This window comes from Peromyscus eremicus, chromosome 1 (assembly GCF_949786415.1).
Source record: "Peromyscus eremicus chromosome 1, PerEre_H2_v1, whole genome shotgun sequence".
NCBI classification, from domain to species: domain Eukaryota; kingdom Metazoa; phylum Chordata; class Mammalia; order Rodentia; family Cricetidae; genus Peromyscus; species Peromyscus eremicus.
The window spans coordinates 70,533,378-70,554,641 of record NC_081416.1 but is presented as its reverse complement, the minus strand read 5'-3'; the positions used below and the strand labels follow the sequence as shown (position 1 = coordinate 70,554,641).

At 47.5% G+C, this 21,264-nt stretch overlaps 1 protein-coding gene across 1 annotated transcript in view; it reads right to left on the bottom strand.

The window, feature by feature from the left end:
• Cpxm2 (carboxypeptidase X, M14 family member 2) overlaps positions 1–21,264 on the bottom strand; it is a 127,839-nt gene that overhangs the window by 86,627 nt on the left and 19,948 nt on the right. The window contains 1 exon segment of the mRNA XM_059250552.1: positions 11,823–11,932. Within this exon segment, the coding sequence (XP_059106535.1) occupies positions 11,823–11,932 (110 nt within the window).

The following is a 21,264-nucleotide window of genomic DNA, read 5'->3' as shown; positions in this document are numbered from 1 at the left end:
CCAGCTTCATCATCTGCTCCATCTCCAAATAGAGTAGTCTTTTCCTTCCTCCTTCCTTCCTTCCTTCCTTCCTTCCTTCCTTCCTTCTTTCCTGCCTCTCTCTCTCTCTCTCTCTCTCTCTCTCTCTCTCTCTCTCTCTCTCTCTCTCTCCCTCTCTCTCTCTCTCTCTTCTTTTTTTGGTTTTTGGAGACAGGGTTTCTCTATGTAACAGCCCTGGCTGTCCTGGAACTCACTCTGTAGACCAGGCTGGCCTCGAACTCACAGAGATCTGCCTGCCTCTGCCTCCCTTCTAAGTGCTGGGATTAAAGGCTTGTGTCACCACCACCTAGCTGTAGAGTGGTCTTAACACTGGAATTATTGGACCCTGTGTCCTGGCAGCCCTACCAACAAAGACTTAGCCAACCATCCTCAATAACCTGACGAAAGAGACAAAACACATAGAAAAGCAGAGAGACAGCCACAGTCGTTTACTGTGGCACATTGGGAAAGGGGACAAATAAGGAGGTCCACTGTCCTAGCTTCATTTCTGTTGCTGTGATAAAGTATCATTTCAGCTTACAATTCCAGGTTACAGCTATCATTGTGGGGAAGTCAAGGCAGGAACTTCAAACAGCTAGTCTCATGACTTCCACAGTCAAGAGCAGAGAGAAACAAATATATTCATGCTCACTGACTTGATTGCTTGTGCTCGGCTGAATGTCTCCATCCTTGTAAGGTTCAGAACCTCCTGCCTAGGAAATGGAGCCACCCACAGTGGGCTGGGCCTTCCCACATTAATTAACTTAATTAAGCCAAACACCCACAGACACGGTATAGGCCAGCTGACCCTATGTAAACAATCCCTCATTTAGAGTCTCTATCAGGTGATTCTAGTTTATGTCAAGTTGACAAATACAGGTAACCATAACCTCCAGTGACCACCTCAAGTCTGTCTTTGGGGTCCTGATATGATGTTTAAAGTTTAAACAGAGGGCAAGAGCTATACATAACTAAGCAGTCTTGGTCAAGTGGTAGTTTCAACCATCATTAACCCTTGGTTGTCTGGGCTCCAGCCTTTCCCTCAAGATGGTCTGACATGTTGTCTTAACTTTGTGAAGTCTCTTCCTGGGAGACAAATTCCCCCTCTGGCTGGCACCAGGCTCCAGCCTTTTACTTCTCCCAGCATGACTCTGCTGGAAAATGTCCAGTTTCTTTTGGTCCACTGTCTCAATGGTCTTGACATCCAGAGGAAGGGATACAAGGATCTCTTTAGGGTTCTCTTCATTCCTTCCAGCCTAGTTACAGTCTGTCTGTAGAATGGGATTGAAATAGAATCCCCAGAAGACGGCTGGCTACACATTCCTTGGGTTAAATAATCTACAGACTGGGCTGGAGAGATGGCTCAGCCGTTAAAGGCTAGGCTCACAACCAAAATAATCTACAGACTGCCCATCACGGAAAGGGAGCTACTGGGGGAGTGAACCAAATTCACTCCATTTTCTGGCTGAACCAGCTGCAGCCTGTGACTAAATTTACTTTATGATGCAGCCCAACTGTCCTGTCAACAGGAGAGCTTGGTCCATTTAGTCTGTTGACAAGTGCTCTTTCAATGACTCATCAACACGGCTGAGACATTCTGTTTTTGGATTTTGCTTTTCCTTTAGCTACAGACCCATTTCTTTGCTTGAAGTTCATCTTTCCTATACATTTAAAAGATCCACATCTCTTTCAGTTAAGCTAATGTAACTTAATTCTCTATATTGTTTAGAAAGCCTCTCCGGACTCCCTATTCTGCACAGTGATGAAATCATTATTTCTATTTCTCTCTACCTCTCCTCTTGTTCTGTCAAGGTCTAATTTCACCCATTACATGTTTCTTAGCATCTGCTTTTATATTGGCTTTCATTTTTAACTGACACAATAAACAGTGTGCGACTATGGGGTAGAGCATGACAGTTCAATGCAAATATATAACGTGTGAAGACTGGATCTGGGCAATAGCATGTCTAAAACCTCACAAGTCATTAGTTTTTACCAGGAACATTTGAAAACCCTTTCTACATGCTATTTTAAAATATTCAATTAATTGCTGCTGACCTCAGTCACCCTACTTTGCTGTAGAATGTGTTCATAATAGAAACTAGCTCCTCTATCCTCCTCCTCTTCTTTTCCTTCCTCCTCCCTCCTCCTTTTCTTCAGACAGGGTCTCATTTGGCCCAGAATGGCCTCTAGCAGCTCCTGTCTTCACAATTGGAAGTTGCTTCTGCTATTGCTTATTTTTAAGATTTATTTTATGACTATATGTGTGCTTGAGTGCATGTGTGTACCATGTACATGCAGATGTCCTCAGAGGCCAGAAGAGGGCCTCAGATCCCCTGGAACTGGAGTTGGAACAGTGGTGGTAAGCTTCCTGGCATGGGTACTGGGAGCCAAACTCAGGTCCTCTGCAAAGAGCAGTAAGCACTTTTCACCAATGAGCACCTCTCCTTCTGCCCCCCCCCCATTTATTCTCCTCCTCTTCTCATATAGTGAAGGCTGGCCCCGAACTCACTGTGTAGCCAAAAATGACCTTGAACCCCTAATCCTCCTGTCTCCACCTCCCAGATCTGCGATCCCAGGTGTGTGCTGTGGTGCCCAACCACAATCGACACTTCTTTGGAAGAAAATAAGAAGTGTGTGGCCATCCTTAAGATAAGTACTCATTTTGAATTTTCCAAGGGAGTCATAATCAGTTCTGTTATTACCAGAAAAATCCAAACACCCCAAATTCCAGTGTTTTGGCGCCTCACACTGTGTCCCAGATTGCTGCTTGAGGCCAGATGCACAAGAAAGTCCCTTTACAGGAAGAGGCAGGATGGCATCCCTTGACTCAGAAATTATCCTCACTGGGATTATTTTTGCCTTTGCAGGCCCCAGTACACAGCATCCCCCACTGCATAGCAGCCCCCAGGACAAGGCAGCCCCCAGTACACAGCAGCCCCAGTACACAGCAGCCCCAGTACACAGCAGCCCCAGTACACAGCAGCCCCAGTACACAGCAGCCCCCACTGCATAGCAGCCCCCAGTACACAGCAGCCCCAGTACATAGCAGCCCCAGTACACAGCAGCCCCCACTACATAACAGCCCCCGCTTGTACAGTCACAGTAAGTCTCATGTAGCCATCCCATAACCAGAAACCAACAGAAGCCGAGCACCATGAGACCGAGTCAGGGCTGCAGGATCAAGCAGGCTTCAGAATCAAAGGTCCAGCCATGGGCAGACATGGGCAGGCATGGGACATACAGTGGGAAACTGTAGAGACAAAGCTCCAGGCTCTTTCCAGGGAAGATGTAGTCTCTTAGCTAGGAGAGGTGTGGCTCCAGGCGCACTGGCAACAAATCATATGGGGCTGTCAAACCACGGGTGTGAGGGATGAGTCCAGCCATGTGATCAGCACACCAGGCTAAAACTCAATCCGAGGACTGGCAAGATGGCTCAGCGGGAAAAGGTGCTCAGTGCCAAGCCTGATGACTTCAGTTCAGTCTCCAGGACCCACATGGTAGGAGAGCAGAAACTCCTGCAAGGTGTCCCTGGCTTCACACACACATAAGTAAATGAATGTAATGCTAAAAGACTCTCAGATCGGTAATCTACACCTGACTTCCTGACCCAAGGGCACGTAGATGCTGTGTGCCTTAGCTCACATGTCACTTCGGGTAAAAAGAAGACCAAATCCCCACAACTGGACTGCACTATCTGCTTCAGGATGCTCTGTAAGCCCCTTGAGAACAGTACCTCAGCACTGGACAGTGCTCGGGCCTGACACCTCCAGTCACACTGTCACAGGAGAGGGACATAAAGGGCCACTTAAGGGCCAGAGTGAGTCATCTCTAACCTGCATGACAAGGCAGGGGCCACTGAGTACCAAACACTGTGACTAAGCCATCACAGTGTAGAGTGGGTAATTGCAATATACCATGCTTTTCTTCTGACCTCAAAATAATGTCCCTTTCAAGCGAGCTCTGATCTGAGGCTGGCTTCCCTACCATTGTGGGAGCTATGGTGATGTCCTGAGTCCAAGCCAAACATGCTTTCAGAAGTTCCTTTCCTCTGTTCACATGCATACGTCAGCACTGCCTATGACTTTAAAGCAGGGACCTCCGACCTTTTGGGTTCTCTGGGACACATTGGACAAAGAAGAACTGTCTTGGCCCACACATTAAATTCAGGGGTGCCCAGCTTGTGGCCCACATGTAAGACATTGTGATGTGATAGTGTCACCTACAAAGGTCACACCCAAGAGTCATGCAATTGAGTTACAAACAAAATTGCAAAAAAGGAAATCTTGTGTTTTAAGTAAGTTGATGATTTTGTGTTGGGCCACATTCAGAGCTCTGCTAGGCTGTCTGTGAGCTGGGATCCATGGGTTAGACACCCCCTCCTTAAGGTCTAAAGAGTGAGGCAGAAATGTAGCACTTGGAAACGCCAATTGCTATTAACCTGTTCAGACCTCTCCAGCCACCTGACATGTCAACAGTGGAAGAAGTCACTTAGGCAGTGGTGCCATGGTTTACCAGCCCCAGCAAAGCCCTTAGAGACTTCAGAGGATGCTTTGGGGATGGGGCAGGTGGTGAGCTGCTGTTAGACGCCTCACCTGAGTACTGGGTGCTGTACAGTGTGGGTCTCTAAGCAGAACAGCCAACAACATCATTATCAGAGCTGCTGCGCCTGCTTGCAAGTGCCTATCTCAGTTAGGCCAGCTCACCGTTGGCATTCTCTCAGAGAAGCAGGGGTGGGTTGAGAGGATGGGACGGTGTGTGAGGAGGATCACTGGACCCTCACCTGAGATGCCAGCATCCCCCCCATCACTCGTATGTATTTCTTCCCTAATTGCATGTGACCTCAGTAGTGTCACAGTTACAAGGGCTGGGGAAGGTTAGTGGGTGGAGGGGTGTCTATCTCTGTGGCTGTGAAGAAGCCACCGTCTCTGCTGGGGTAAAGGCACTCCAGTGCAGCTTCTCTGGCATCCCCCACACTCCTGCAAGGATCCCCTCTCCCGCTGTGCTGGTTTGCTTTCTGTTACTGTGATGAAATACTACACCCAAAAGAGGGAAGCTGTGGTAGGTACTCATGGCAAGAGCTTGAAGTACAAACCAGCAGAGGAATGCTACTTACTATAGCTTGCTTCCCCTGGCTTTCTCAGCTGCCTGTGTTATACAGCCCAGGCCCACCTGCCCAGGGGTGGCAATACCTACAGTGGAGTGGACCAACTCACATGAATCAGAAATCAAAAAAAAAAAAAAAGAAAAGAAAAGAAAAAAATGCCCCAAAGACATGCCCACGGGCAAATATAATGGAAGCAACTCCTCAGTTCTCAGGTATGTCTGGGTTTGTGCCAAGTTGACAAAAACGAACTCTGACCCATGTTATGTAAGTAAGCCCAATAAACTCATTTGGGTCCCCAGGGCAAATTTTAGTGGAATCATATTTTGGCTTGTCACTGGGACCTTAAGAAGAGGGGATAGATAGTGTTTACATCTCCTCAGGAAAAGAATCCTTACAGCAGGAGTTTACTCCTGAGACTAACCATAGGCAAAGGATCGGAACATATTTTAGAGGCTGGTCTGTAGACTCTTTGAGACTTCCAATGTTCATTTCTAGACAATCTAGGGCTCCTCTGGGGCAAAGGAGATGAGTAACTGTGTCTGCGAAATTGCAGCCTTCTGGGAAGTCAGTGGAAAGGGTCCCGTAAGCCCTGGGGGAACAATCACCAAGACACTATGAGTGTCCAAGCCTTCCCCATCCTGCCAACTGCTTCTCTTTCTCACATCTTTGGCAAGTCTGGTCCCTATGTACTGACGCAATGCAAGCCCCATTCCATTAAACTTACACTGTGAAATTCACAGAAAAAGTTGACAAAAAAAAAAAATGCAAGAGTCCTAAGTTGGGCCACAGGGATGCTTTCAAAGTCCTCTGCTTAAAATGAGATGGCTTTTGTTTCTGTCACACTACAACAGGTGCATCCCAGTGAAAGCTCAGTGCTTTCAAACTCTTGTTCTGCAAAACCCAAGTTCCTGGGGAAAATCCCATTCCAGTCAAGTCATTCCAAAAGTCTGTGTAACTCTCTGTGAACTGAAGTTTCCGGAACAAAAGCCATTGCTATGTTAAACAGTCTGCAAGGCTGATTAACTGAGTCAAATTTCCAGTGATGGTGAAGAGTTGGAATATTGCAGGTCAAGCTATCTTGGGCTTGGGATAGGTCAAACTATCCTTTAACAGCCATTCAGTGCCCACCTCTGTGTTTGACCTAACATCCTCGCAATACAACGTAAATCCCTTTGGAATGTACCAAGAGAACCTAGCTTCTGCCTACTCAAAGGCTGAGGATGCCATCAGATAGCATCTAAGACCTAGCAGAGATTTCCTAGGCTGGCTGTAACCTACCTATCTGAAGTTCCTAATGATGTGTTGAAAAGGTGTCTTCATTTACTGCTTTTTTTTTTGTTCTATTACTATATTTAAAAAAAAACCTACATGAAACTGTTACCATGTTGGAACATAACATTGTGGAGAACTTGAATCCCTATTTTATAGCCATTGTCACTCACATTTGGCTCCAGAACAAACTATCTTTATTCTTTGAAGTAAATACTGTGTATTGGCATTGATGCCTGTAATCACAAGACTAAAAACAATGAAAAATATTAGCAGTTAAATATGATCACAGACATGGCAATTACTCTAAACACTTGATATAGGGCTAGGGAGCTAGCTCAGCTGGTAAAGGGCTCATTCTGCTCATAAGGACCTAAGTTTGATTCTCTAAACTCATAGAAAAGCTGGGTACATGCTTGTAACCCCAGCACTGAGAAGGAGGAGACTGGTGGGATCTCTGGGGCCAGCTGGCTAGCCAACCTGGCCAAGTCACTGAGCTCAGGCCAGTGCGAGACTCTGTCTCAAAAAAGATGGATGCACCTGAAGAACAACACTCAAGGTTGGTCTCTGGCTTCCACACTCACACACACACACACACACACACACACACACACACACACACACGTACAATACAACTGTAGGTTTTGATCTTTTAAAAGAGTCAGTTATTACATATAACAGAAGGCGGGGTGGTGCTGATTTGTGGAGGCAAGAAGAAAACTCATAGAGGAAGTGAGCAAAAATGAAGACTTGACCACTCTAAACCAAAGAAATAGGAAGCAAGGGCCTGTACTGCACAGCAGCCTCTGCATCCCTCTGCAGAGCAGACTCCCATCAGGTGCTGTTACATGGTTCAGCAAACCATCAGTACCTAGTCAGCCCTCAGACTCACTGTTCCCACCTATGCATTCCAAGAGCCATGGAGCCAAGACATTTAAACATATACTCTGTTACTATGCTGAGTGGGTGTAGATGTCTTGTCATTACTCCCTGGATACAATGCTATGGGAGCCCACAGAGGCTATTTAGTGAGACCTTACTTAGAGTCAGAGAATCTGAGCTTGCTTTACCCAGCAGGGCTGCATAATGGGATGATCTGACCACCAGTGTGGTTACCAGGTGTTTGGAAGGGTCTACACTTGTCTGTATGTGTGCTTTGATCTTGTAAGGAGGAGGTCTTTTGCCTCTCCCCTTGGCATATTATAAAAAGCCCTTTTGAATAAATGAAGAGGCTGTTGGGCATTGATCCAGGCCCTCCTGAAGCTATCCTGTTTCTGTCTTTCTCCTCATCGTCTAGGTCTATCTTCCTACCTAATATTTCCTCATTCCTCTCTCCTCTACCCAAAAACCCTTCATAAGGTGGGAGGTGGTCGGAGCTGGTCTCCCACGGACTCCCACACAATGCCATACTCACTTACATTGAATTCAGTACTAAGAGTAATCTAGAAGTGGTTGAACATATTTGGGAGGATGTGGGAGGTTATGTAAAATTATATGAAGAACTTGGGTCCCCCATAACCTTTGGCCTCTTGAAGCAATCCTCCATGGATGTCAAAGAAGGAAAACAAAAATCAAATGTGAAGCAGAGCTGTGTTAGTACCAGGTGATGTCACTCCATAGTGACCTCACTCCTGTACCTGCCAGCAAATGTGTCCAGGGAAAACCCTGAAATCAGGATGCATTAGGCTGCAAGAGCATCAGCACAACAGAGACAGTAGAGAGGTACTGGCTGACTCATCCCTGCAGATGTCACACCTAGACCACCCCTAGCTGCTGAGGCAATTTTATGGCATCGTGAGGAGCAACCATCTGAGGTTTCAAGCAGCTTGGATTCGTGAGCTGCCTCTCCTGGGAAATCTTAGCTGTGTCCCTGCAAACACTGTGTTTACATTGTATAAGTCAACAGAGCCAAGAATGGTATTTGTCTGTGCTGTTAGTGTTAAATGAAATAATGCATGAAAATCATCCGGCCAGGTGCTGATGGCTCTTAGAGGCCATGCAGCTCTCCCTCTGCTGAGGACCAGAGCATCATAACTGCAGTGAGTGAACAGGGCCTTTCCTCGTGTTATTTCTGTCCCAGGTCAGAGCAGACAGTCCTCCACAAAGGAGCACATGGATTCTGAGGAGTATGGATGAGGCCCCTGAAAGTCACCGGAGATAATCCCTCACCTTTATCCCCTCAGTCACCCCCATATTGTGACCACAGCAGAGCGGGGACTTTGCTGTGATGACATCAAGTCTCTGAGAAGATGGGCATCCCACCTACAGCCTCACAGCCAGTTTAAGAATCCCAGTCTATAAGCTCTATGTGCCATGGCCTGGATGTTGGGCCAGTGTGTACTTGTAGGGAAATGGGCTTGGGAAGGGCTAGACTGAACTTGTTCAAATCCTGATGCACAAAAAGATGGGCTGAAACACAACTTCTAATTCTGACACCTTGGTAGTTCTCACACTTAAAATCCCATTAGCTCGACACGCCTACAAAATACTCACATGGGAGACAGATATGGTTATTTTTAAATCACAGTTCTAATTGTTGTGCGGGGGGATGTATTCTTGGAGTGCGGCTTTAATTGTGCACCTGGATCTGTCAAACTGTGACGCCTGCGGTGCTAGCTCCAGAAGGGAGAGACCGAAAGGAGGGCCCTGACCTGGTCAGCGTTTGCCTCTGCAGATGGTATCCAAGCCCACCCAGGGTGGGTTAAGAAGATGGTTCGGTCTATAAAGCTTTTGCCACATAAGCACCTAAGTGGTCCCTATTACCACATTTTTCTTTTTTTAAGTGCTGGGAAGGTAGGAACAAAGGAATCTCTGGGGCTTGCTGGTCAGCCAGCCTAGCCAATCAATGAGCTCTAAGTTCAAGGAAATACACCCTGTCTCAAAAAAATATATGTAAGGTAGAGGGTGACTGGAGAAGACAATGCTCACCTCTGCCCCACCCCCACACACACATACATGTGCATAGGCACCACTGCATACATACGCATACACACAAACACATATACAAAGCACACTTGTGTGCTGTGGGCCATGTTCTACCCTCCTTGGTCAACCCCAGATAGAGGTTGCATCATGGCCTAATTGGGAATTGTCCCCTGTAGGTTCATGTATTTGAATATTTGATCTCCAGCTGGTGCTGCTGGAGAGGAGATTATGGAAGCCTTTGAGGGTTATAGGCCAGCCCAGTTCCCAGTCCTGCCTTCTACTTCTGGATCCACCAAGATGTGAATAGACATGATCAAGTGACCACTGCCAAGGACCAAGTCATGCCAGCTGCATGCCTTCCCCACCATGAGGAACTGTATGTTCTAAATAGTGAGTCAAAATAAATCTCCTTTAAGGGTTCGAGCAGCAACTCTGCTCTCTCGCATCAGTTCTAGAAATTCCCTCATGGAAGACTCCAGGGTAAACAATTTATCACTCAGAGAAAAATCCCCATGGAGACAATCAACTCTGACGTGACGTCCCACCATCTCCTTTCCCCATCCTCACAACAGGCAGCAGAGTGAGCCTCTACCCAGGCATTTATGGAGGGGAGCTTACTGTTTCCTGGGCTACACCTCCCATGCATAAAAGACAAAGTAAACAGAAAGACCAAAAGGTAAAGACTGTCCTCCAAAGGGCTGGATGCATGACCCCGAGATGGTAAGACAGAGTCACATTCCAGCCACACTTCGCAAAGTCTCTGGTAACATCCTCGGTGCCCCTCCATGCATTATGGGTATAGTTCTGGACACTGAGGGGTTCACAAACAGAAGACCAGATCCCTGTCATGTGGGGCTCATGCTCAAGGAAGGGGTTCACAAGAAACAAAAGTGCAGTGTTATGGCTCATTTGATTGACAGCTCATTTTATTGACACCATGATAGGATCTGGAATCACCTAGGAGCCGAGCTCTGTGCATGCATATGAAGGATTAGGTGAAATGGGGTGGAGGGAGGGGAGGTCCACCCTAAATGTAGACAGCACTGCTCTGTGGACTGAGGTCCTGGACTCAATAAAAATGAGAAAGAGAACTGACTACCAGCATTCATCCCTCTGTTCCTGATTGTGGACAGACTGTTGCCAGCTGCCTCAAGCCCCTAGCTCCATAACTTTCCCATGGTTCTATCCTTGAGCCATGAGCAGAAAACCTCCCTTAAGTTGCTTTTTTGTAGGCATTTAGTCACAGTGAAAAGAAAAGAAACTTTTGTGCCAAGTTACAGCTGCTCCCTCAGAGGTCTAGAGCCCATCCTAGAGAACCCAGGACCCTCAGAGATGCATAGTGGTCTCCCCGGGTCAATCCCTGAGAGTTCACCTCAGGGTAAACCCTCTTACAACACACAAGAGGGATTTGGTTGGTTATGGTGTGTCTTCTACCACTTTCTTGTTGCCACATCCAAATATTTCTTAGCAGCTGTCACTTTCTAAAGAAGCTTTAGAAGACCTGGTAATTAGTGGGTCCTCGAAAAGAAAAGAAGAGAATCAGAAGAGAGCGCCCAGGGTTGCACATAAGAAGGGCTCAGCCCACTGGGCAGTGGTGGTGCACACACCTTTAATCCCAGCACTCGGGAGGCAGAGGCAGGCGGATCTTTGTGAGTTCGAGGCCAGCCTGGTCTACAGAGTGAGATCCAGGGCAGACACCAAAACTACCCAGAGAAACCCTGTCTCAAACCCATCCCCCCAAAAAAGAAGGGCCCAGCCCACCAAATTGGGCTTCACAGAAGGAAAGGCCACAAGCCAGCTGCCACTAGCTTTCCTTCAAGCCTCCCAAAAGACAGATCTGCCTACACCTGGATTCAGCCAAGTGTTCCAGCTGAATGTAAGAGAACAGTCCTGCCTTGTCACGGAAGCTGAGTCCTACAGTAAGGAAGGGGGCCCTTCCCACAGCTCAGTGGGATTGCTGCTTTGGGTGCCATGGGGCCTCCCCTTCAGGCAAGCCAAGCACTGCAGGAAAGGCCTGTGTTACCATTTGAGTGGCTCGTGGAATCTGCAGGGGAAGCTCAACAGAGAAGGACACTAGACAGTACCAAGGGCCAAGATCTTAACAGAACCTCGGACAGGTCGCCACATCTGATGTGCCCACAGAACAGCCTGGATGGTGTGGGTGGGCCTGGTGATTACCAAGGAGAGGGAAGATGAGCACCCCCCGGCTATGTGGTGGACCTCTCTGCCATGCCCTTGCCTGTGGGCATTCTTCATTGGGCTCTTGCCATTTCTAGACAGAGGGTACCCAAAAGGAAGTCATTACCTCACTTGTCCTGCCTTCTGTCTCTGGAGAAGCCCCATCCTTTGCACACAGGACTACTCTGCAGTGCCCCCCCCTTGAGAACTAGCGAACACTCTTCAAATGCCATGTATTCACCAATCCAAGCTCGGGGGAACCCTCCCTGTGTCTGTGACCTGAGCAATCATCAGTGTGACCAGAATGTATCTGAGAGGCTAGTACCTGGATGTTGAGTCTCCCACGATGCGCTCCCAGGCCATAGCGCTTTGCTGTGGAGGCATGCAGCTGGAAGTCTGTGATTTTTAATGTTTCCAGACCAAGAGGTGGGCAACCTGGGAAGGACAGGGCTTGTTAGAAACAAAGATGGCTATCAGAAGAAATGAGTGTCTGCTTTTCAGAGGTGGCCATACGCTTTTATTCCCCCAGTGAGCCCCTAAGCCACCAGCACGGCCCCCTTGCCCTGGCACACCCTGTGTTTCAGACAGATCAGGTCAATGCAGCCATCCGTGGCTCCCCAGTTCTGTCACTAGCATTTGCTTTCTGAATATCTGGGCTGAATATTCCCTCTTTGTTGCTAGCCTTGCTGCTGTTTGATGCCATATGCAATTAAGGCCCCTTCCAGGAGACTCAGCCAGAGAATGACACTGGGTAGAAATCTTCTAACAATCCCATGCTCGAGCTCCACAAATTAATCAGGACTTGTTGATTTTGCTTCGGCAACTCTGGCCTCTGTTGTGCATGATAATGAGCACAGCAACATAAATAGAAACCCGCTATTGTCTTCCTTCTTGGCAGAATAGGTGGCTGTGGGAACAGCTCCTGAGTACAGCTTGACCCTGGAATAAATGCCAGCCAATGACTGCCCAAGTCTAAACCACCATCCCTACACATAACAACATCGATGGCAGCCGAGGCTGGACCCCAGGTCTCCTAGGCTGGGCTATTCTCTCTCACCCACTGGCCTGCCATCATGTCCTATCGGGGGCATGTAGTGATAGAGCATCACAGAGGAGTCTCCGCCTTACCATCTGACTCGGAGGAGAAAAACAATTCTCAGGTAGGTGTGAATCAAGTGTGTTTCCACCAGAAATATCAGACAACTTCAAACATCAGAGGACACAGTCACAGTGGAACTGGACATGGCCTAGAATCGAGGGCACTCTGGGAGCATGTCTGCACACTCAGCAAAAGGCCCTGCCAGCCTCGGATTGGAGATGGCAGAGACTCTGCCAGTACCTGGATGAGAAGATCCATTCAGGCACTGCAGGCAGACAAGTTCGTGTAACACGAACCTTAAAAGGTCTTATTAATAAAAACAAACCCGGAGCCAGATATTGGGGCGAACGCTGAAAGATCAGAGAAGCAGAACAAGTCACAGCTAACCTCATCTTACCAACTTCTCAGCCGATCCTGTTTTCTCAAACTGGAAGCCTCTGAGTCCTCATCCAGAATGGATCTCAGCTGAACTGCTGCTAAAAAGCCTAAAAGCTAAAAATGCCTAAAAAGGCCTCTAGTTTCTGGTCCTCACGCCTTATATACCTTTCTGCTTCCTGCCATCACTTCCTGGGATTAAAGGCAAGTGTCTTTCCCAAGCAAGACATGAGATCTCAAGTGCTGGGATTAAAGGTGTGTGTCACCATGCCTGGCTGTTTCCAGTGTAGCCTTGAACTCACAGAGATCTGGATGGAGCTCTGCCTCTGGAATGCCAGGATTAAAAGCATGTGTTACCACTGTCTAACCTCTATGTTTAATATAGTTGCTGCTCTGTTCTCTGACCCCCAGATAAGTTTATTGGGGTGCACAATATATCAACCACAAATTCAGATCTACCAGGAACCAAGATACCACATAGTCCCCCCTTAACCTCTCAAAAGTGGAAACCAGCACATTGAGAACCTGAGGCAAGCCACCGAGAGGGGCCAGCCGCCGGCAGAGCTGCACAATGGATCTAGTCTTCAGAGTCTCATCTCCAGGCTGGTAAAGGACACTGTGTGTCCTTGGGCCTGCTGACACCCTCTGGGAGGCTTCCTGGGTTGGTAACTGACATTAGCCATCTCCCTGACCCCCACCATAATGGGGAGCATAATCAGATGAATGCTGCTGTTCCCTGACATACTGTGGGAAGACAGGTCAACTTCCAGTGACCAGTTGGTGCTCCATAGCTTCTGGGAAAGGATCTTGTAGCTGGGACCTGGGGAGTCACTTACTGGTAGAGCATTAGCGAAGGAGTGTGAAGTGGGTGAGAACAGCATACAGAAGAGATGTGAGCAAAGGCCACACAGTGAATGGGGTGGGCAATGAATTTAGAGGGCATGTAAGAAGGCAAGGGTCACATGACTGACGCCAGGCAGTCACTGGTGACCCTTTCAGTGAGTAGGGGAGAGGTTAAGCAGGAAGGGGGAATCTGTGAAGCCAGACCACTGATTTCCCAAGGCCACTCAGGGTCAACAGTTACCATGAACCCCCTGCTTCACAAGGGTCTGCCCCTCCACCTTCCAGGTCTGAAGAAACTGGGAGCCTGACTCATATGGGTGGCAGGTCATTGATACCAAGTGTTAAGTGAGTACTTCTCCTTTCTTATCCACCAGGAATTGATGAGGCTCATGTCTTATACGAGCAAATGAGCAAAGCTATCCCACCACCTCTTCTGAAATCCATAATGCTTGCCTCCTATGCTGGGCATCACTGTGGACCTTCTGAGCCACCAAAGCAGTAGTCTGCCCTGCCTCTCGGGTCCAGCAGCCATGAAACATGACCCCTGAGTCCAGAAGATAAACCTATACCTCTCCTCTTACAAGGGCTGGGAATGTGGGCCTGTACCCTCCCAACTGTAGCTTCAGGACAACAAATACCCTCTCTCAGCTGCTGCCCTGGGCTCTCAGACCCAGTATTCTCTTATAGCCATTACAGGCCGTGTTCGGAATTCAGGCAAGGTCTGGGGGAAACACTCACTGACTTACTAGGGCCACTAGGGTCAGGGGTTCCTAACAGTCTGCCACTTAAAGCGTGGCTGGGATTTGGGCTCAAGGGCCCCTAAACTGGCGTGCCTACCTCCAAGCTCTGGTTTTCCCCCACTGCTCCTACCTGCTTCTGGGTCCTTGCACTTCTACTGGTCACCTCACCTCAACCTGTCATGCATGCTTCAGACACTGGCAGCATCCTCAGCCCGTTCTAAGAGGCCCCACACCTCCTGGTCCTGGCACTGAGCTGGCCACTGGCAATTGGGCTCTGTGGATAATTCCTTGTGTTCTGGATATGGCCTCTGCTAGGCTCAACTCCTAAGTTAGTTTCTGACCCTGAGGGACCAGGACATGAAAGACTAGACAGAGGGAAAAACCTTAGCTCTGTCTCTCCACATCCTTGTGCTCAGATCTGCGGCATCTCCATGTAATCAAGTCAGAAACGCAAACAGTATCCACCGTCATCTGTGAGACTATTTCAGAGCCACACAGACACCATTCCAGCCTCCACTCAACAGAACATGGTGGGGAATTCCATTACTTCATCTAGCCCTGCAACCTCCATTTCTGTTATTTACAGTCAGACAGGCAGATGCACAGGTAGACAGCCAGATGGACAGATAGCTCACAGTGACAATGATTGCTATTCAAAGCATTTCTTCTAGATAAAGAAAACATCTCATACATACACAAATGTTTTAGTTCAAAAAGGAGTTACTTGAATGAAGTTAAATGTCTATTAAGATTGCTTCCCTTGTAAGAAATCCCATTAAGATCTATGAGACATGGAAAGAAGCGCCCGTAAGGGGGGTATTTCGTAAATGCAAACCTGATACTGACTCAAAAGTTCGGTGCCTGGCCTCCGGAAGGGCCCAGGCCGTTGTGCACCCAGGGCAACAGTGGAGCTTCACATGAGTGGCAGCTACTCTTGTCCACACCTACAAGAGTGTCACAGAAGAAACCAAGATGTCCTGCTCCCTTCATCCATGGAATTGCTGGGCAGTGACTTTGGTGGGAACCCAGATAAATACACGGGCTCAGCCAGTTCCTATGTGGTATCTTCCATGAACCCAGCATCCTGACACCTGGACTTCTTTCCTTATTAGAAGGTGCTGTCTTTAGATGATCTTGTTTTGTTTGCAAGCCTTTCCCATTGTCCATGTAGAAGTAGCTAGCCATGGATCCGCTCTAGGGGAGCACAATGTCCTTGACAGGCAAACATGAAGATACAGACCATATGGATTAGTGAGTGCTGCTTGAAGGAAACCAACAGCACCTCATTTAAACAAGGAAGGGTCACTATAGGGACAGCAGGGACAGGATAGGACAGGGCCCGAGCTACCATCAGCCAAGTAGCACAAGCTACCACTCTGTGCTGCCAGAGGAAGGGACTGACTCTAAGGGTATCTCCAGCGTCACATCATACCTGTCCAGAGTCTCCACCCAGCCACCTCCCTGGCACCAGGACTTAAGTGCTATCAGCAGAGAACGTGTAACAGAAGCAAGGTGCAAGCTCACAGCCACCACGATGCCTGGGACAAGCGTGTGGAGTTCCCTGTCCAGTGCTGAGGGTTAATCTGGGAAGTGTAGGGCAAGGCTCACAGATACAGCAAGGCAGTCAACCTCATTCAGGAAATTTCTATTTCACCAATTATCCACTCTTATTTTTGCCTCTGGACTACCTCACTCTTTACCTTCCATCAATAATTACTATAATTCCCTTCCTGGGGTTTCCAGAGAAAAGAAAGCCCGGTGGCAACTGGCTCCCCGCTCGACACAGAACAATGTGTTCTCCAGTGCAGGACACTATGGGGCGCAAGAAAAACAGCACCTGTCGAGCAAGCTGTGAGGGCCCCAGGTCTCCAAACAACATATTCCTAACATATTTCAGAGCCAGTGAGATGGCTCACCAGGTAAAGGTATTTGCCACCATGCCTACCAATGGAGTTCAGTCCCAGGGATGCAGGTAGGAGAAGAGAACCAGTTGTTAAAAAGTTGTTCTCTGGACCCCTCATGTGCACCATGGCACGCACTCACACTGTAGCATGCACGTGCCCCCACCAGCACACACACACTAAATGTAAAATTTGTAAACATTTAAAATTAACAAAAGCTTAAATCTAGAGTAGTTTAAGGACAAACTTCTCTTCTACCTTCCTTTACACAAAGATCAGCAAAGCAACAACTTCAGGTTATAGTCAGGTATTTCCTGGTGAAAGCTCTAGGTCCATCTTAATATGAGCATTGAAAGTGTTACATAGGAATGCCCTGTTAGAAAAAGGAAGTTTCTTATACTAAAGATGAAAAAGTAAGAGGTAGGAGAACTATCTTTTGGTTTTAGAACTTTAAATTAATTCAAAGTACAGGATACTAAAATGTCCTCCATACTACAGGCTTAACCCTGATGAACTTCAGTATTTTTTTTTTGTCTGATTCATTTTCCTCCTCTTGGTTCCCTGAGAATGTTCTAGAGGTTTTCAGAAGAGCTAGTGGGTGTTCAGATCCGCAGAGAGATCCTCCCACTGGTGCACCTGCAAGGTCCTCTATGCTGGAGAAAAAGATGGGGAAGGTAATTAAGGTATCACCCTAAATTGGTTCCCACACAAGAGAACGGTGGGAGGTGCCATGTAAATGAATAGAACAGTATGGAGGCTGAACAGCCAGGAGGGCCAGGGAGGAGCCCACGTCATCACAACACATCAAGGCATCTGAGACCTCCGTCCTGCACAGGGAGGCAGGCAGTTCCTCTTTCCTGTGGCCAGAGGGGCAAGCAAAGACTAGAGAGGACTACATATAAAAGGGGCAGCTGACATCATTCTTGGAGCCACCACCCAAGGCTTCTCTGGTCCCTGAGTAACATCTTCAGGTTTTGGATTCCAGCCATGGGGAAGAGAGCCACTAACAGTAAACCCCAAGGCAATGGAACCCTAGGAAAACCCATAGCATAAATGGAGGGGCTCCAAGCACACCTCCACCTCCTTAGGATCAGAAACATAAAAGAGAGCAGAGATAAGGGTGCATTTTCAGCTATGATCCTTGGCCTGTCTTCAGCTGTGTGAGATGACCCAGAGGTGACTTACACATACAGGGGACTGACTGAAAAGAAATCATAAATTTGTTACCAGCTAAACTACCCATCAACAGCCGAGGGGATCAGGGGCACCTTCAGACATGTGAATACTTGGGACATGTGCTTGTTTCCACTGGCTGGGAACTATAGAATAGGTGTCAGAGCTACAGAGGCACCATGGCGTGTAAACCCTGGAGACATGAGATTGAGGACCCTGCTAACCAAAGAGTTCCAAACAGGAGGCAAAGTCGCTGTTGCAAAGCCTTTGGTTTACATTGTCAAGAAAATAGCTGCCCTGCCCATCCCAATCCCAACAAGGAGGGCTTTCCTATATCCTTCAAGAAACACTACAGAGAAAGACAGGAATGTGGTTGCCCTGGTGATGGGTAAAGGGGAGAAACAGTGTTTCTAAGCTTCATTGAAATATCTGTAACTAGTATTTAGAAAAAACAAAACTCTGTGTTGGAGCTATATATTCTATACATTTATTATAACGCCAAACCATGATGTAATTACTACATATTGAGGCTTTCGAGGTATAACAGTTGAGTGGCTGCCTAGCAGGCATGGAGCCCCAAATCTGATCCCCAGCACTACATGAAACTGTATTTAAAAAAAAAAAAAAGCTAGAATGATGGCTGATGTCTATAATCCCAGCACTCTAGAAGTGGAGGCAGGAGGATAAAACATTCAAGGTCATCTTCAGCTACACAATGAGTTTGAGACTAACCGGAGCTACATGAGATTTGGCTTAAAAAAAAAGTTCTGGAAGTAAACAGGGAAGTCATTCACAGCCCTTCACGCCTCCTCAGTATCGCAGTATTCTGGTAAACCCTGCTCCATGGCCACACTGCAATAAGGACCTGTTCCCTGACTAATCAGTGCCCTGGGCCAGCAGCCACACCCACCTGAGGACAAACTCTCTTCTGCCATAAACACAAACATGTCTTTGATCATCAAACTGAGTTTCTCCCACTTTTTAAAACAGGCTCTTATCCTAAGAAGCATGTGGGTGAGAGAACATGGCAAAAAGTGTGAAAAAAAAAAAGTCTTCAGGAAAATATTAATTAGAGATCTGAGATGTGTCACAATCTGGAGAAGACTGACAGTCACCGGCGACAAAGTCACTTTCTCTTAAGGCATGCAGCTCTTGGAACACCCTGTGCCAAATGAAGCTCCATCTCCTGGTGCCACTCCATCTCCCAGTGCCACTCCATCTGCGGGAGTGGAGACAGGACCCGCTGTCACTTCATTAGCTCTGTCCCTTGCTGACATTCTTTGCACAGAGGCCAGTGTGAAGGACTCTAGCCTGGTGTATCTTCATCAACCCACAAGGTCCTTGCCACTACCATCAAGCTGTGTATGATAGTCAATTTTAATTATCAGCTTGACACAGTCTAGAACAGTGATGATCAGCCTGTGGATTGCAACCATTAGGGGTCCCATATCAGATATCCTGCATATCAGACTTGTACATTATAATCCATAACAGTAACAAAATTACAGTTATGAAGTAGCAGTGAAATAGTTTTATGGTTGGAGAGTCACCACAGCATGAGGAACTGTATTAAAGGGTTGCAGCATTTGGAAGGTTGAGAACCACTGCTCTAGAATGACCTGAGAAGAGCTTCTCCATGAAGGGTTGTCTAAATCAGATTGGTTGGTGAACAGGACTATAAAGGATTTTCTTAACTGGATTAATTGATATAGGAAGATCCACCCGGAGTATGTGTGAATCCATTGCATTGGTTGGGCCCTGAACTGTATCAGAGTGGAAAAAGGCAAGCTGAGCCAGCAGGCATGCATCTTCTCTGCTCTTGACTCCACGTGGATGTGATGTGACCAGCTCCCTAGAGCTCTTATTGCTGTGATGGCCCTACAGTGACAGCCTATAACATCGCTAAAACAAAAACAAAAACCTTTCTCCCCTAAGCGTTTTCGGCAGGGTGCTTTATCACAGCAGCAGAAACGAGACTAGGACACTCTGTATATCAGTTTTTGAACAAATTCCAGGACTGCCTACAGCCTTTAATATCAGGGGCAACTTTGTGACCCAGAGATAACAGGAGATAGAATACATAGCACATGAATTCTGATTTGGAGGCACCAACCCCCAAACTCCACTCCCAGTGTCCCACATATCCCCAGGGAACTGCTGTAAAGGTCAAATCTTGAAAAGTTTGTTAAATCTATGAGCAATTAGGCTAACGTGCAAGCAACTCCCTCTGAGTCACGCCCTCTGGACATCTCGTCACTAAACCTTCACAATGTCCACAAACTGGTCTTACCCATAAACAAACTGAGACTTGGAGAGACCAGACTAACTTAAATAATTACAATGTAGTCAAGTTCAATTTGGAAATCAGCTGTGACAGGAGACCCCAAGTACACTCTTTATGTTCTCCCATTTGAGTTGAAAGTTCCAAAGTAAAATACCAATGCTTTGGTGACATTGGGGGTCACACCAGGAAAGGGGCTGGAAGTAGGAAAGTCACCACTCCTGGCAGAGAGGAGCTGTGGCCTGCTGTGGCTGCCTGCTACTACCAAAGCAGAGGATTTTTGAAGAAATAGAGGGGAAGAGGCTCCCAGTAATAAGTTGCTAGCTCTCTTGGATTTTTTGTCTTCATTGCTGCCTATGACTCCAATAGGACTCTGCTGTGGGATGGTCTGTATGTTAAATTGCTCTGATTGGTCAATAAATAAAACACTGATTGCCCAGTGGCTAGGCAGGAAGTATAGGTGGGACTAACAGAGAGCAGAAAAGAAAGAACAGGAAAGCGGAAGGAGTCACTGCCAGCCGCCGCCATGACAAGCAGCATGTGAAGATCCTGGTAAGCCACGAGCCACGTGGCAAGGTACAGATTTATGGAAATGGATTAATTTAAGCTGTAAGAACAGTTAGCAAGAAGCCTGCCACGGCCATACAGTTTGTAAGCAATATAAGCCTCTGTGTTTACTTGGTTGGGTCTAAGCAGCTGTGGGACTGGCGGATGACAAAGATTTGTCCTGACTGTGGGCAAGGCAGGAAAACTCTAGCTACAGGACTCGCTTATGGAATTCTTTCCTTTGCCTTTCTGAACTTGACATTCCCTCCACCCAACGAAGAGTGTGGAGGCTGCTTCCTGTGAGATGAGATTTTGTTTGCAATGGCTCACTGCCTGACTCAGACACCAAGAGCTGCTCAGAAGGACGTGGGAGTCTCTCAGGTTCTTGGGAAGTCTACGAACTAATCTTGGTCTTATCTAATCATCCTTGGAAAGCTCTTTAATACCCAACACATCAAAGAGGACCTTGAAGACTTGCCCCACTGCACTGCTGGGACAGGAAACTAAATGACCAGCCCAAGAACCAAAATCTTTCAAAGAACCTAGAAAAATGGATGCCCAAGTTCCACACAGACTTGTGTGGGTCAATGACAGCAGCTCTCAAGAAGGTCTTCTGAGGTGCCAAGAACCTCAAGGGCCCCCAGAATCTGGCTGGCATCTCTCACCTACACAGTAAAAGAAGTCTGGAGAGAAGTCTGAGGGTCCAACAAAGGAAATTCTCAGAGAACTGGGAGGCAAGGCCAAGCGTGGAGCCCACGGAGTCTACCCCAGGAGGCCTCGGCCTCAAAGGGTCTGATCTGGTAACTATC